This window comes from Belonocnema kinseyi, chromosome 7, assembly GCF_010883055.1.
Source record: "Belonocnema kinseyi isolate 2016_QV_RU_SX_M_011 chromosome 7, B_treatae_v1, whole genome shotgun sequence".
NCBI lineage: Eukaryota > Metazoa > Arthropoda > Insecta > Hymenoptera > Cynipidae > Belonocnema > Belonocnema kinseyi.
Genome location: NC_046663.1, coordinates 84,875,341 through 84,889,835, shown reverse-complemented (window position 1 = coordinate 84,889,835; position 14,495 = coordinate 84,875,341). Strand labels below are relative to the sequence as shown.

At 26.5% G+C, this 14,495-nt stretch overlaps 1 protein-coding gene across 3 annotated transcripts in view; it reads left to right on the top strand.

The window, feature by feature from the left end:
* The window catches only part of LOC117176088 (transcriptional repressor CTCFL), a 44,381-nt gene extending 31,066 nt beyond the window's left edge, over positions 1-13,315 (top strand). For all 3 annotated transcript variants that reach the window (XM_033366109.1, XM_033366110.1, XM_033366108.1), the window contains exons 12-13: positions 2,931-3,167; positions 11,755-13,315. In XM_033366109.1, the coding sequence (XP_033222000.1) occupies positions 2,931-3,167; positions 11,755-11,814 (297 nt within the window). In that variant the 3' untranslated portion in view covers positions 11,815-13,315. The remainder of the gene's footprint in view (positions 1-2,930; positions 3,168-11,754) is intronic.
* Positions 13,316-14,495: the final 1,180 nt, after the last annotated feature.

Sequence of the window (14,495 nt, the reverse complement as noted above, 5' to 3'; positions counted from 1 at the left end):
CACTCCGAAAGACAAAGTTCTTAATATTTTAAGATGAAAATTTGAGTGCTTGTCCTTCAAACTGTTTTTAAGATAATGTGCTATTGAAAAATAATTGGTTTTATTAAATAAAAAAGTCAGACATTTTTTTTGCAAGCAGTATCAAAATAATGTTAGACAATTTTCAAACGCGTTTATTATATTATATTTATTATATTTAATATATATTTATTATATTATTAAGAACTTTGTCTTTCGGAGCGAGTTGAAGTGAAAATATTTAGTAAATTTTCTTGTCTGAAAAATTAAGTTTTTTTGATTTTTTACAGAAACAGTGAAAGATACAACTTTTTTGTCGAGAGAAAAAAGATGCGCCATGAAATTTCCTATGAAGTGATATCTTAAAAAGTTGAATTTTCGAAAACTGATTTTCAAGCCATCAGGGGCCAACTCGAGCGGCCTGAAGCGGCCAGGCAAATTTTATGCGTGGTTATAGAATCCGAAGTCTCAATTCGTCTTCTTGGTTGAAAATTAATTTCTTTGGTTGAAAATTTAACTATTAGATTGAAAATTCCTGCAAAAATTCCAATGTTTGGTAGAAAATTGGTATATTTGTTTAAAATTGATGTTTGTTCTTTGGTTAATTAATCTTTTTGGTTGAAAATTCTTTTGTTTAGTTAAAAATACATTTTTTAAACTGAAAATTTAACTTGCATTTTTTGTCTAAAATTGATCTCTTTTGATAGAAATGTAATCTTCTTTGTTGATAATTCACCTGCTTGGTTAGGAATTTATCTATTTCATTGAAAATTTATTTTCCTACTGAAATTTCAACTATTTTTTGTATTTTTGACGTTAAATGTTAAATTATTGTCGGTTACTGGTCTAATGTTTAAAGAAAAATTCAGTCTCAGTCCAGATTTTCTCGTTTTTCTAAATATGTAATCAGTAATCGATACTAATTTAATATTTGACATACAAAAATCTAGCTGTTTTAGCTAAAAATTAAACTAGTTTTTTGAAAAATCGTCTTTGGTAAAAAAGTAATATCATTAGTTGAAACTTCCTCTTTTTGGTTAAAAATTAATTTCTACAGTTAATGATTAACCTATTTTGTTGCAAATTCGTGTTTTTCTTTAGTTTGAAATATATCTTTTTTGTTAAAAAAAATGCATATTTTGAGTTGAAAATTCAACTATTTGGTTGAAATTTCGATTTTTAGCTTGAAAATTCATCATTGTAGAGAAAAATTTATGTATTTTGTTGAAAATTTAACTATGATGTTGAACATTCGTTTTTAAAGTAAAAAAATAATTTTTTTAACAGAAAATTAACTTCCATTTTTTGCTTGAAAACTTTTTTTTATTATTTGAAAATTGTAGGAAGTTCGCTTATGGCTTGAAAATTAAATATTTTGGATAAGATTTTTTTCTTAAAGGCTGAAAAATCTTTCTTGATTGTAAATTTAAACTCGTTTTTTGAAATTTGTATTTTTTATATAACTTAACTGTTTTTTATTAAAAATTAAAATATTTTTGTGTGGAATATCAAATATTATAATTTTCGTTGAGAATTTTTTTTTTTTAATTGAAGATTCATCACTTTGTTTGCAAATTTAACTATTTAATTATTTGTTGTTGAAAATTCCTTTTTTCCTGGTTGAAAATTTTTTGTTATAATTCAAAATTCAGTTCTTCCATTTTTGGTTCAAACTTTTTTCTTCGTTGAAAATTCATGTAATTTACGTATGTCTCCCGCAATTTGTAAATTATCCCTTATAAAATTATCTATGACTCCACTAAAAGTGTTTAACCCTTTAACGACCAAAGCTATCAATTTTATAACATGAGTTTGACCGCAAAATTTACGGGTATAGCAAAACACTAAATAGATCAAAAGTATTGTTCGTTATGTTTTTGGGTGAGCTAAATTCGAATCCATCGTCAAAATTCGAACATTTTGACTTCAAAATTAAATATGGCGGTTTTTGCTTACAAAAATAGTGAAAAATGTTTGATTTTTTATTTTTATAATTTTTTTTTCAGACTCTCAAAAACTTCAAAGTTTTAAAAAAAAGTTCCATAGATCTATAGGCTCTGGTACAAATTTTCCAAGAATAAAAATGTCGTAAAATTAGTCAAAAAATATTCTTGCCTTTTTTCAGATTAAAAAAAATTTTTTTTGCAAATTTCAAATTTTTTGAAAAATCAAAAATTTTTTCTAAAAAATCTAAAAAAAAGGTCATAGTGTTCTATGGTTAATTTCAAGACATTTTTATTCCATGGAACTTTTTTTTAAACTTTCAAGTTTTTGAGAAAAACAATGATGATGAAAAAAAAACAGTTTTTGGAACATTTTTGCACCTTGTCCACCATTTTGGAAGAAAAAACATATATATATAAAAATTTTTTGTTAATGTTTAAGAATTTTTTGCACCGATGGTTGAAGAAATTTTAAGATATTAAAGCGTTTGATGCCTGAAAAAAAATTATGAAAATAAAAAATCAAACATTTTTCACTATTTTTGTATACAAAAACCGCCATATTTAATTTCGAAGTCAAAATATTCGAATTTTGACCACAGATTCGAATTTAGCTCACCCAAAAACATAAGGAACAGTACTTTTGATCTACTTATTGTTTTGTTATAGCCACAAATTTTACGGTCAAACTCATGTTATAAAATTGATAGCTTTGGTCGTTAATGGGTTAAAAGAAATTTAGGAGCAAACATTGTTTTTGCATTGACATTATTGATCTCCTAGGTGTAAGGTTGTTTTTGCACCTGAAAGAAAAAGTTAGAACGGTCAGGGAAAATGGAAAAATGTTCAGTGAAAATTCAGAGAAAGTCAGGGAATGTTGAAATTGGGATTTTGTAGCAAACCTGATTAAGAGGATTCAAATACTCTCTTTGTCATAAAGATTCTCGAATATGATTTTGGGTTTTGCAGCAAATGGCCGTAGTCGCTAATGAGGATGGAGATATAGTGATGCAGGATCCTCTGGGTCAAGAAAACAGTATGGTTTCTGAAGTTGGAGAGGAGTTGGAAGAAGGAGAGGAGGATGAGACTTCTATGGACGGATTGAAGCTGCAAGGCACAATTACCAAAAACAAATCCGGTTCGCAGACATCGCAACGCGATCCGAAACTGCGTAAGGAAATGGAAACCTGCTTTGGTTTTGACGAGGCGAGTCTGCTGCTTTGTAAATTTTTATTTTGAATTAATCTTTATTAACTTCCTGTGATATTTATTTATGCACGAGAGGGTGTCTACTCATCTGGGAAACCTGGGAATGGCAGGGAATTTAGTTTTAAAGTCAGGGAATTTTTTCGAGCCAGCTTAAATTTGTTTAAAAAATGATAAATTCCAATTAAAAAGTACATGGTGAAATTTTCTATCAATACATATCTCAAAAATATCTCAATCTGAAAGTATTGTTGTTATTGGGATACCAGCGCGTTCAAGATTATATGTGGTCGTTTTTTTTTCTTTTTAAAATTAAAATTGTGCAAACTTCAGGTTTATGAAAAATGAAGTCTATTATCTATATAATATTTTCAATAATAATCATCAACCTTAAAAAAGTGATATATTTATTTAATCGTAAAAAAGTAAACAAATAAACTTGAAAAATTAATTTTCATTTCGTATTAAAAATTATTTATCCGCTAAAATTATAATTTTGTCATTTTTGTTTACACAACTGAAAAATTTGTTTGGGATAGAAATTAAAGTATTTGGTTGTAAAGTCTTTTTTTCATTCGAAAATTAATCTTTTTGTTGATAATTCCACTATTTTGTTGAAAATGCGTCTCTTGCTAAAGTCTTTTTTTGTTCAAATTCAACTGGTTGAAACTTAATCTTTTTCTAGTGAAAATAAATTTCTTCGGGTTCCACGTAACTATTTCGTTTAAAATTCGTTTTTTGTAGAAAATTCGTCTTTTTGGTAGAAAATTAGTCTTCTTGGTAGAAAATTCATCTATTTAATTGAAAATGTATATATTCATGTCAAAAAAATTAACATTTAAGTAGAAAAATCGTCTCTTTTGGAATTTAAAAAGTCTTTTTTATTTACAAATTCAACTGGCAAAAATTATTTTTTTATTGTTTAGGGTTAAGCTATTTTGTTAAAAATTTGTATTTTTTAGGATGAATTTAACTGTTTTTTGTTGTTGTTTTTTTTTAAATTAAAATCTTTTTTGTTGAAATATCATTTGGGCAGTACATTTTTCGCTGAGAAGGCATTTTGAAATAAAAAATGTAATGTTTTTCTTTGAAGAAATGTAACATAAATTGTAATTATTCGAGTTAAGAGGCTTTTATTCAACTGCAATAAAAGAAAACAATATCAAATTCCTTTAAAAATATACAAGGTAAAATTTTGGAAAATATTAATAAATTTATGACATTCGCTTGGTTATGAAAAATATGTTTTTTCGCGAACTTGATTAAAACTTAAACCTAAATTTTTTTATATTTAAATTAAACCTGCAAAGTTTGTACACTATAAAAGTATATTATTTACGAAAATAGTTTAAGTGTTCAAAATTCATATACGTCTTATTAAATAAGTCTTTTGAGATCTTCAAAGATTCACAGAAGCCTAAAAGCTTCTTTAAAGTTACAAGTAGACATCTGAAGAAGCACGGTTTTTATCTACTAATTAAATTTGAAAATCTGGAAATAATGTGACAATTTTCTTTGAAATTTAAAAAATAAAAATGTTCTCAAACTTATTTTAATTTCATAGCTTCTAGAAAATTCAGGTTAAAGGATGAACGGTTTAAAATTTTTCAAAGCGAATGATAAATGAAACGTTTAAACAGTTAAGAAATATTTATTCTTATATTTCTGTTCAAATGAATGAGATTAAAATTCCATTTGAAACGCTTAGTTTCGGATAAATCTTTATTTTTTGTATTCGCTAATACTCTGAAACTAATAAAAACAATGGTACAGTTTTTTTAAGCACACAAAACATTAGGTTTAAAGGCAGACTTATAATATTTGTGTTTTTTGTCGGAAATTAGTTATAAAAAAAATGCAACGGCTTCATTGTCTAAATATTAAAAAAAGGATATACTAATTCTGAAGTTAAGATATCAATTATAAAAAACTATTTTTCTTGTTTTTCTTTTTGTTTTGCAAATTTCTCCCTTTTGGTCTAAATGTCATGTATTTTCATTAAAACGGCAACCGTTTGGTTGAAAATTTATCTGTTTTAGTTGAAAATTATATTACTTCGTCGAAAAATCATATTTTTTAGTTAAAAATTCAACTAATTTGTTGAAAGTTGTAATATTATGTTAAAAAATAATTTTTTTGTTGGAAGGTTCATCATTTTAGTTGAAAATTCATCTTTTTGGTTGAAAAATCAACTGTTTTGCTGAAATCTCATCCTTATGTTTTGAAAATTCAAATATTTTGTTAGGAAATTCATATTTTCGAATTGAAAATAAATGTAAAACTTGGTTGAAAATTCATATTTTTCAATTAAAGAATTTAACTTTTTTTTGGAAAACTCTCTTCGCTTTGGCTTGATGCCTCGATAGCTGAACTCTCCTTTTTTAGTTTAAAAAATTCAATTCTTTGGTTGAAAATTCGTCTTATTTGGTTCAAAAATATTTTTTAAATTATTAATAGTTATTTTTATTAATTTATATTATTATTGATATATTATATATTATTTATTTATCAGGCAATTTTTATTCTAAATATGGACTTGATTCAAAGCTACAACGCTCTTAAATTTGAGATAAACTGTGTTATATAATTTTTTGAGTACTATAATTCAACAAAAAAATCGAAAACGTATAATAATTACGAAGAAATTAATTTAATAAAAAATATGGTTCATTTCCACATAACAACCCCTTATATTATTTATTTTCATTAATATATAAGTTTAATGCTTGAATAATTTTGTGACACTATTTTAAAACTATTTTTCGAAGTTACACTATTTAAACTATTTTTAATTTTTGAAGTGGCCTGATATTCGTTTTCTGCCCACAGCGTTTAAATCTAAATCAATTTGTATTTTATCAATTTGTTTGGTTTGGAAATTTATCCCATTTGTTATCAATTTCAGGTTTTTTAAAACTAAAAATCCAACTCTTGGTTTGAAAATTAATCTGTTTTTTTATTTAGAATTCAACTTCTTTCTATAAAAATCACATTTTTTAGTTAAAAGTTCAACTAATTGGTTTAAAGTAGAAATATTATGTTAAACTTTCACTTATTTGTTTGAAGATTCGTAATTTTAGTTGAAAATTCATCTTTTTGATTCGAAATAACTAAAAAAGGTTTTTAAAAATTCATATTTTTGAATTAAAAGTTGAACTGTTTTGAAGAAAAGTAATTGTTTTGGCTTGAAATTCGACAGTTTGTTGAAATTTTCTCCCTCTATTTTACTGAAAATTCTTTCTTGGTTAAAAGTTAAAATACTTTGTTCAAAATTAATTTTTTTTCTTGGAGATTCTCCACTTTGGTTGGAATTTTTAATTTATAAATTAATTTTTTCACCTGGAAATTTAACTAAAAATAAAAGAAATTACTAGAATTTACAAACAAAAAATCGAAAAACGTATAATAATTAAAAAGAAATTAATTTAATAAAAAAACATGGTTGAATTTTACATCACACCTCTTTCTATTATTTATTGTTATTAATACAGGCCTCACAGACCGGTCCCTGTATCTCCTATTGTACCCTGTATTCAGTTAAAGTCCCTGAAGTATCCTAATTTCAAGATTTGATCCCTATGGGTACCCTATTTGAGTCAGACACTTCGAAAAAAAAGCAAAAAATTAGAGAATTTCTCTACGAATTATATAATTCTTTAAAATATTTCAGTGTGTATTTATAAAGATTCCGAGAAATTTGTAATAGGTCTCAATAATTTGAAGACATTTTTAAGATTTTAGGGCATGTTAAAAGTGTCTAGAACATTTTCAGGAGCTTTTAATTTTAAGTATTTTAGGGATCTTGACAAGATTCCAAAGTATTTTTTTTTAGATTTCATTATTTTGCAGTGATATTAAAGATTTTGAAATATTTTTGGAACACGAATTTTCTAGAATTTCTGAAGATATGGAACGATTTTACGTTATTTTATCAGATTTCTGAGGATTTCAATGATGTTGAGGGATTTTAAGACTCAATGTATTTTAATAAATTTTCCATGATTTTAGAAAATATTATTATAGAAATTGACGGGATTCTATAATATTTGAGTGGATTTTAAAGAATTTATTCACGAATAGTGCGGTATTTCGTAGAGTTTTAAAGATTTTAAGAGAATTGGAATTCACCCTGAATTCTTAATAATTTATCTTGAGTTCTTTTTAATTATTTTGATTTTTTTTTAACTCACTTGAATTTTCCTAAATTTACTAAATTCTGGTCAATTCAATAATTTGTTTTGAATTTTGAAAAGTTTTTGATTTAATTGTTATACTTAGGATCAATTTATAAAATTGTCAAAAGGATTTAAATTATTTTAATGTATTTTTTTGTATTCCTTGGCATTTTCAAGAGCTTTAAAAAATCCAAAAATGATTTTAAATAATTTAGGTTATTTCAAAAGATTAATTTTTTTTGTATTTATTACAGTAATTTAATAGGATTGAAAAGAAATTTATATGCTTAAGGGAATTTTATAGAATTTTCAGGCATTTTTAAGGTCTTTAAGAAGTTTTAAGCGCTTTCAAAAGATCTCAAAGGATTTGAAATATTTTAGGAAAATTTAAAAGATTCCTAGAAATGTGTTATTTATTTCAGTAGTTTGAAGACTTTCAAAGACCGAAACATTTTAGGCTTTTTAAAACTATTCCAAGACATTTTCAAGGAATTTAAACAATTCCAAGGGATTTTCAAGGGTTTCAGTAATTTTAAGGGATTTAAATATTTTAATGGATTTCAAAGAATTTTTCACAGAACATGACGGATTTCGTAGGGTTTCGAAGAATTAAATAGATTTTAAAATCTTTTTTGCAATTCATTTTGAATTTGCCCTGAATTCTGATTGATTTATCTAAAATTCTTGTGAATTGTTCTAAATTCACTTAATTCTACCCAATTCAATTAATTTTTCATATTTTTGAATTGGTTTTAATTCACTTGATTGCTTTCGAAATTCAGCCTGGTGTTTTTTTTATAGATTTGATCTAATTTTTTTCATTTCTTTTAAATTTCTCTAAATTCACTCAAAATTTATTGTAATCAATCAAATTTCGTAAGTTCTTGTGTTAGAAATTAGTAGGGTTTCAAAGATTTAAAGAGATTTGCAATTTTTTGAATTTACCCTGAATTTTTCTAAATTTTTTGGAATTCTTTTGAATTTTTGAATTTACTTGAATCCTTCCAAATTCACTCAATTCTCCTGAATTCAGAGATTTTTTTTGTATTCTTAGGCATTTCCTCAAATTCTTTGAATTTGTCAACGCCTTTTTCAAAGTTACTGAATTCAATAAAGTTTTTAAATATTTTCAAATTGTATTAAATTTATTTCATTTTTTTTTAATTCACTTTTAATTTGTATCAGGGATTCGAACGAAATTTAGGGGAATTTTCTAATATTTTCCAATTATTTGTGTAAATTCAATATAATTTACCTGCAAACTATGTTAGGTATGAAAAATTACTAAAAAATAATGCAGCTGCAGAGGAAAATTGTCAAAATTATGTTTCTTCAAAGTCTTATTTCGAAAGAAACGAAAAGGAACTTAACGAAAGTTTTGTTACGCTTCTATTCGTTCTTTTCTATATAAAATATGATTACAACAGAATTTTTACATTATATCTTCGTAGCCTCACTATCTTTTTATATTTTTAATAATGAGTTTAGTTTTTAGTAAAATTATTTATAATTTATCGAAATAATTGGCAAATATCCAAAAATGCTCCTTAATTTCGTTTGAATTCATGATTTTTATGAATTTCATCGAATTTTTCTCTTTTATCTTAAATTCTTCTAAATTCATTTCAGTTTTACTAAAATCAATGGATTTATTAAAACATTTTTTTTCAGTTCATTTGAATTCGTTTGAATGTAACTTGAATTTTTCTGGAATCTTTTGAATTTATCCGGAATTTGTTTTCCTTTGAGCGCGAAAAAGGTGCCCTATTAGCGTTACAAAAAGTAGCTTTCCACTGCTAGACTTTATGCACGGGGTTAGTTGAAAGCAAAAAAAAACACTATTAAGTTAATTATTATAAGAAAGTTATCTTAACAAGCAGTCTACATTATGGATTTTCGTTTTTTTTCTTAATTTTACTCAAATCATGTTCCTGATATTTAATGATGGAAAATTATCATTCGATATTTTTTTTATTAATTTCATAAACAGATTATATAAACAGATTCCCATTGTGAACATTTAAAGGCAGAAAGAAATAGTTTTTTTCTCAAATCATGTGGCTAGTGATGTTTAAGGATGGAATATTAACACGCGATGTTTTATATCACATTTTATGTTGCTTAATTAATTATATGTAACAAAATAAGAGTTGCTTAATGTTTATAATATTTTGTGACTAAATATCACTTAAGAACATATTTTAAATTGGATTTATGAGCAAAAAATTACAAAAATGAAAAAATGGATGTTTTTGAAATAATCTGTTAATAACAATAACAATTAGGAGTTAATGACACATTTTCTTGATGGGGTATTACTATTCAGTTGCGTGGAATGTTATTAATTGAAAAAAATATCTTCGTGAAAATGACTAACTTTTTTTTGTTAATTTAAATGTTTATAAGAATAGAAATTATTGAAACTTAATAATTATTTGATACAAGTATTATTTCTATAATGAACCTGAGCACTTTTAGTCCAACTTTTTTCTACTGTTGAGCTGCTCATCCATGAATTTATTTATATAGTTTGTCATCAAGCGACATTATTTGAGGAAAAATAAGATCAAAAACGATTTCTTTTTGTCATTAAATGTATACACTGCACATTTCTTTATATAATTTGTTTATAAAATTATTATAAAATATCTGATGACAAATTCTCATAATCAAGTATTGTTTTTACAATAAAAGCAAGTAATTTTATCCTAGGCATGTATATTGCAAACAAAAAATCCATGCTGTAGACTATTTGTTAAGTTACTTTGTTTATAACAATGAACAATGTAATTTTTTGTGCTTGTAACTAGCCCCGTGCATAAAGTCTAGCGATGCTTATTATAGAAAAAATGTTGACGAAGATAAACAAAAAAAAGGAAAAAATCGACTTTTTTTACTCTTTGCATTAAAATGAAAGTTTTAAAAAATAAACAAAAAAATGTTATTTTATCCCATAGAGACTGGGAGGCCTGTTGATATGTATATAATAGAGCGGAGTGAAAATGATCAAATTAGTCGAATTGTTTGAGCTGGGAAAAAAAATTTGTGGGTTGACATCGGAAAAAAGTAAAAAAAAAATGTTGTTGAAATCGGTTAATATCTTCTGCTCCATTTTTTGTATTGAACATTCAAAATTTTGAACATTCCGAAAAATTTCCCTATTGCTTCGAAAATTATGGCGAAGTTTTTCTATGTACATTTTTTTCTACTGAATAATAATACAAAATTATAAATTAAAAAAAATTTTATTGCTCAATTTAGAATTTTTTGAAAATGGGCAAGAAACATGTTTTTTTTGGATTGAGTCCTATGCACACATTTTGAAAAGGTTGAATATGTCGAACCTAAAATTTCTTCAGCTTGAACCAAAGAAAAAAACTGTTTTGTTTTTGCAAAAAAAAAAAATGTTAATGATGTTTCAAGCGTTTAAATATTGTCAATTTTACGTTTTTTGAGCGATTTTGACGACTTGCTAAAATTAAGCTTTTAGCCGCAAAAAATGACAGTGTTATTATGGCAGAACGATATTTTTGTAGGAATTACCTTATGGACTCATTTTATGTACAACCCCCCCCCCCCCTATTGGGTTGGGGGTTAATGTGTTAAAATTCTTTAGACTAATGGGGGGGGGCAAATAAATTTTTGGTTGCAGATTATATTTGGTTAATATTAAAAATTATATACAATATATATTTCATATTTCATATTATATTTATATTATTTATATTGTTTTAATTTAAACCAAATATAATTTGCAATATTAGATCAATAATATATATTCTATATAATTCTTTAAATAAAGCGAATATAATTTGTAATATATATTGTATATAATTTTTAATAAAAAGCAAATGTAATTTGTAATATAAAATCAGTAATACAAGTTTAAAGAATTCTTTATTACCGGTTAGCTAAAAAATGGGATATCATCAACAAGTATCGCCCTACACATTAACCCCATAGGAGCATAGGAGTCCATCCCAAAAAACATGTTTTTTGGCCATTTTCCAAAAATTCTAAATTGAGAAAAACAAAATTTTCTTCTAATTTATAATTTTTATTATTATTCAGTAGCAAAAAATGTACATAGAAAAAATTTGCCATAATTTTCGAAGCAATAGGGAAATTTTTTGGAATTTTCAAAATTTTGAATTTTCAATTCAAGAAAGGGGACAGAAGATATTAACCGATTTCAAACAAATTTTTTTTCTTTTTTTCGGATGTTAACCCACAAATTTATTTTGCTCAGCTTAAACGATTCGACTAATTTGATCATTTTCACTCCGCCCTAAGATATAAGTTTAAAGCTTGCATTTTTTTTTAAATTAAAAAAACTGTTTCTCTGAGTTATAATATTCTAACTCGATATGTGTTTTATGAAAATATATTGAGAATTTTGATGAATGTTTCAGGAAGAGGAAGAAGAGGACGAGGGTAGCAGCGAAATGCGATTGCTGGATACGATTTCGTAATGCCCATCACAGTGAATAAAGTATGTACTCTGTAGTTAAGAATATTTCTTCTCACCCAGTATCAATGTATAAATACTATAAACGGTGACATTGCGAGAGACTTGAAATTGTGTACATTGTAGGCACTATTATAATAATTTATGGGCGTAAAATGTTAGTTCAAAGTTTTAAGAAATGTAAATCGAGAGCAGTGAGAGTTATTACGTTTTGAATAATAATATAGCTGACTCTCAGTATTGGATGCATAAAAACGCGGGTGTATTTTACTGGAAATACAGGGGTTACTTCAGAAAAAGGATATTGTTCCTTTTTCCTTTGGAGTTTAAGAGAAGAAAAATGACAGCTTGGGAGGTAGCTCCTACTTGAGAATGAATGAAAGCCTAAAGTCTTATTTAGGCTGGATGTAAATAGAATGATCTTTTTATTACTCTTTCTTTGTCAGAATATGTAGCAATATATTACGAAGTTTCTATGTAGTTATTAGATTGTGCGTAATCGATTGAGGTGAACTAAGATATCATCAATCCAGGTTTGTCACATCGGACAAACTGTGAAATATTCTGAGAAAATTGTAGCTCTATTCATTTTCGAGGAAAAGTTTTCTTACGGTTTTATGTGCGCGTCGTAAATCTGATGTATGAATCGAATGTATGGGGAATCAAACTGTGAAATTAAATTGTGAAATTAAATATGTACGAATATAATCGTTCGCGGACATCACATTTTATTTGAATATTCAAATAAGGCGTGAACTACCATTTCTTACCGTTTTAGTAGCGTGGATGTAACGCTTTTTAACAATGAAATCCAAGATTTGAAAAATTATGCTAGGTATCAGGAAAAATGTAAGACTTTTTTTTTAATGGATATAGTTTAAAATAGATCTTCGTTTTTCCTTTGATATAAATAATTGAATTGAGTGTTCTTAATTGATACACAGCAAAGGAAATAACGTATTATTAAAGTTACATTTTGTATTTTTCCTGCCTCTATTTTGGTGGCAGCTTCGAATATTTCCATTCGTCGATTTAACTTTGTAACTGCATCCCGAATAAACTTCGATTTACTGAACTGGAAATTTATTATGGACAAATGGCACAAGTTCCATTTAAATAATATTAGACGAATTATTTTCAAATTTGAATTTTGTTATTAGTGCATCGGCTTACGATATTAGCACGATCGTAGTTTTGGTAAAATTCTCTCAACTGAATCTGTATCGTTTCTTTGCAATTTTGTTCTATGAGGTACTATTCACAAATGTATGCACATCTGCGTCCAGTATTTACGCGAAGTTAAACCTTCGATAAGACGGCGGCTTATGGACGTGTAAAAAGCGTGTACAATTTTTTACATTTCGATTGTAAAATTGTAATTTATGTAGAGATCAAAAATCCAGTAGTCCATCGCGTGCTGTTTAAATGGATGCACTTTCACTTTCCAAAGAACAAGAAAAAGTCAGTGTAACATTTTATCTGTAATAAATATTAATTCATCAAAAGCATATTTTTTTATTGTACCCTATATACCTAATGTACTCTATTTCCTAAGATTTTTTCCCTGTGGTACACTATTTTCAGCTAATAATAAAGCTTTATAAATAGTATATTATGCACCTAAGGAGAGAAGAGGGACTTTTTTGACGATATTTTTTATAACAAAGGGATGATTTCAGACATTTCTCAAAATACAGTCATGATTTCAGCGCATATTAAATTTCAAATAAAAGAAGTATGATTTACGGTAATTTATGGTCACTTAACATAAATTGCCTAAAATTCAGTTTTTAAATTTTTGGAAATTTTCGGTAATTTATGGTAATGTTATTTGTAATTTATTAGTACTTACCATAAATTGCCCAAAATACAATTGAAAAATGTTTAAATTTCCGGTCATTCATGGTAATTTTACCGAACATTCAATTTTAACCTGTTATCCGGTCTGCCTGTAAGCATTAAATCATGGGGTCCAGCGAATTGGCAAAAAAGTTAAATTAAAAAATGCCTTTTTTTGTGTATGAGTGTATTTTGAAATGTAAATAACAGTGTATATGCACCTATATTGAATTGCCGAAAAAAGGTGTCTGCTCTCCCTAGCGGACCGAGTGAATGGAAAGGATACTCCACAGAGTATCCACAGAGTATCCTCATAGTATCCACATAGTATACCTTCCGTATCATACACGGATAAATTCTCATCGCGCGAGGCGCTTCGCGCCAAGTTTGGGCACGCCTAGGGCGTGCGGGTACGCTCTCGCGCTTAGCCCTCGTCCACTTGAAAAGCTTTATCAAGATAATTTGTAAATCTGGTTCAAATCTGCTAAAAACAACGTTTTAAACTTACGTGTCTGTTAGAAAGAAAAATGTCTTATTTTTGAATATGATCCAACTTTTTGAACTTTTGTCTAATAAAGAAACTTTATGAGTATATTTTCGAAATACATATAGCCTTTTTGCTTTCACCAGAAAATTTGGCAAAAATGTCTAAAACTCATAAAATTTTTTTTTTGAAATTTTGAAAAAGCTCTAACTTTTTGATTTTTTATCGAATAGAAAAATGTAACTAAGATAGTTTCTAAATATATTTAATTTAGTTTAGTTTATTTACGGTTTACACCCTTTGAACATTGTGTTACAATTAAAAAGAAAGAAAAAATATATATACAAGAGTGTTCTATAAAG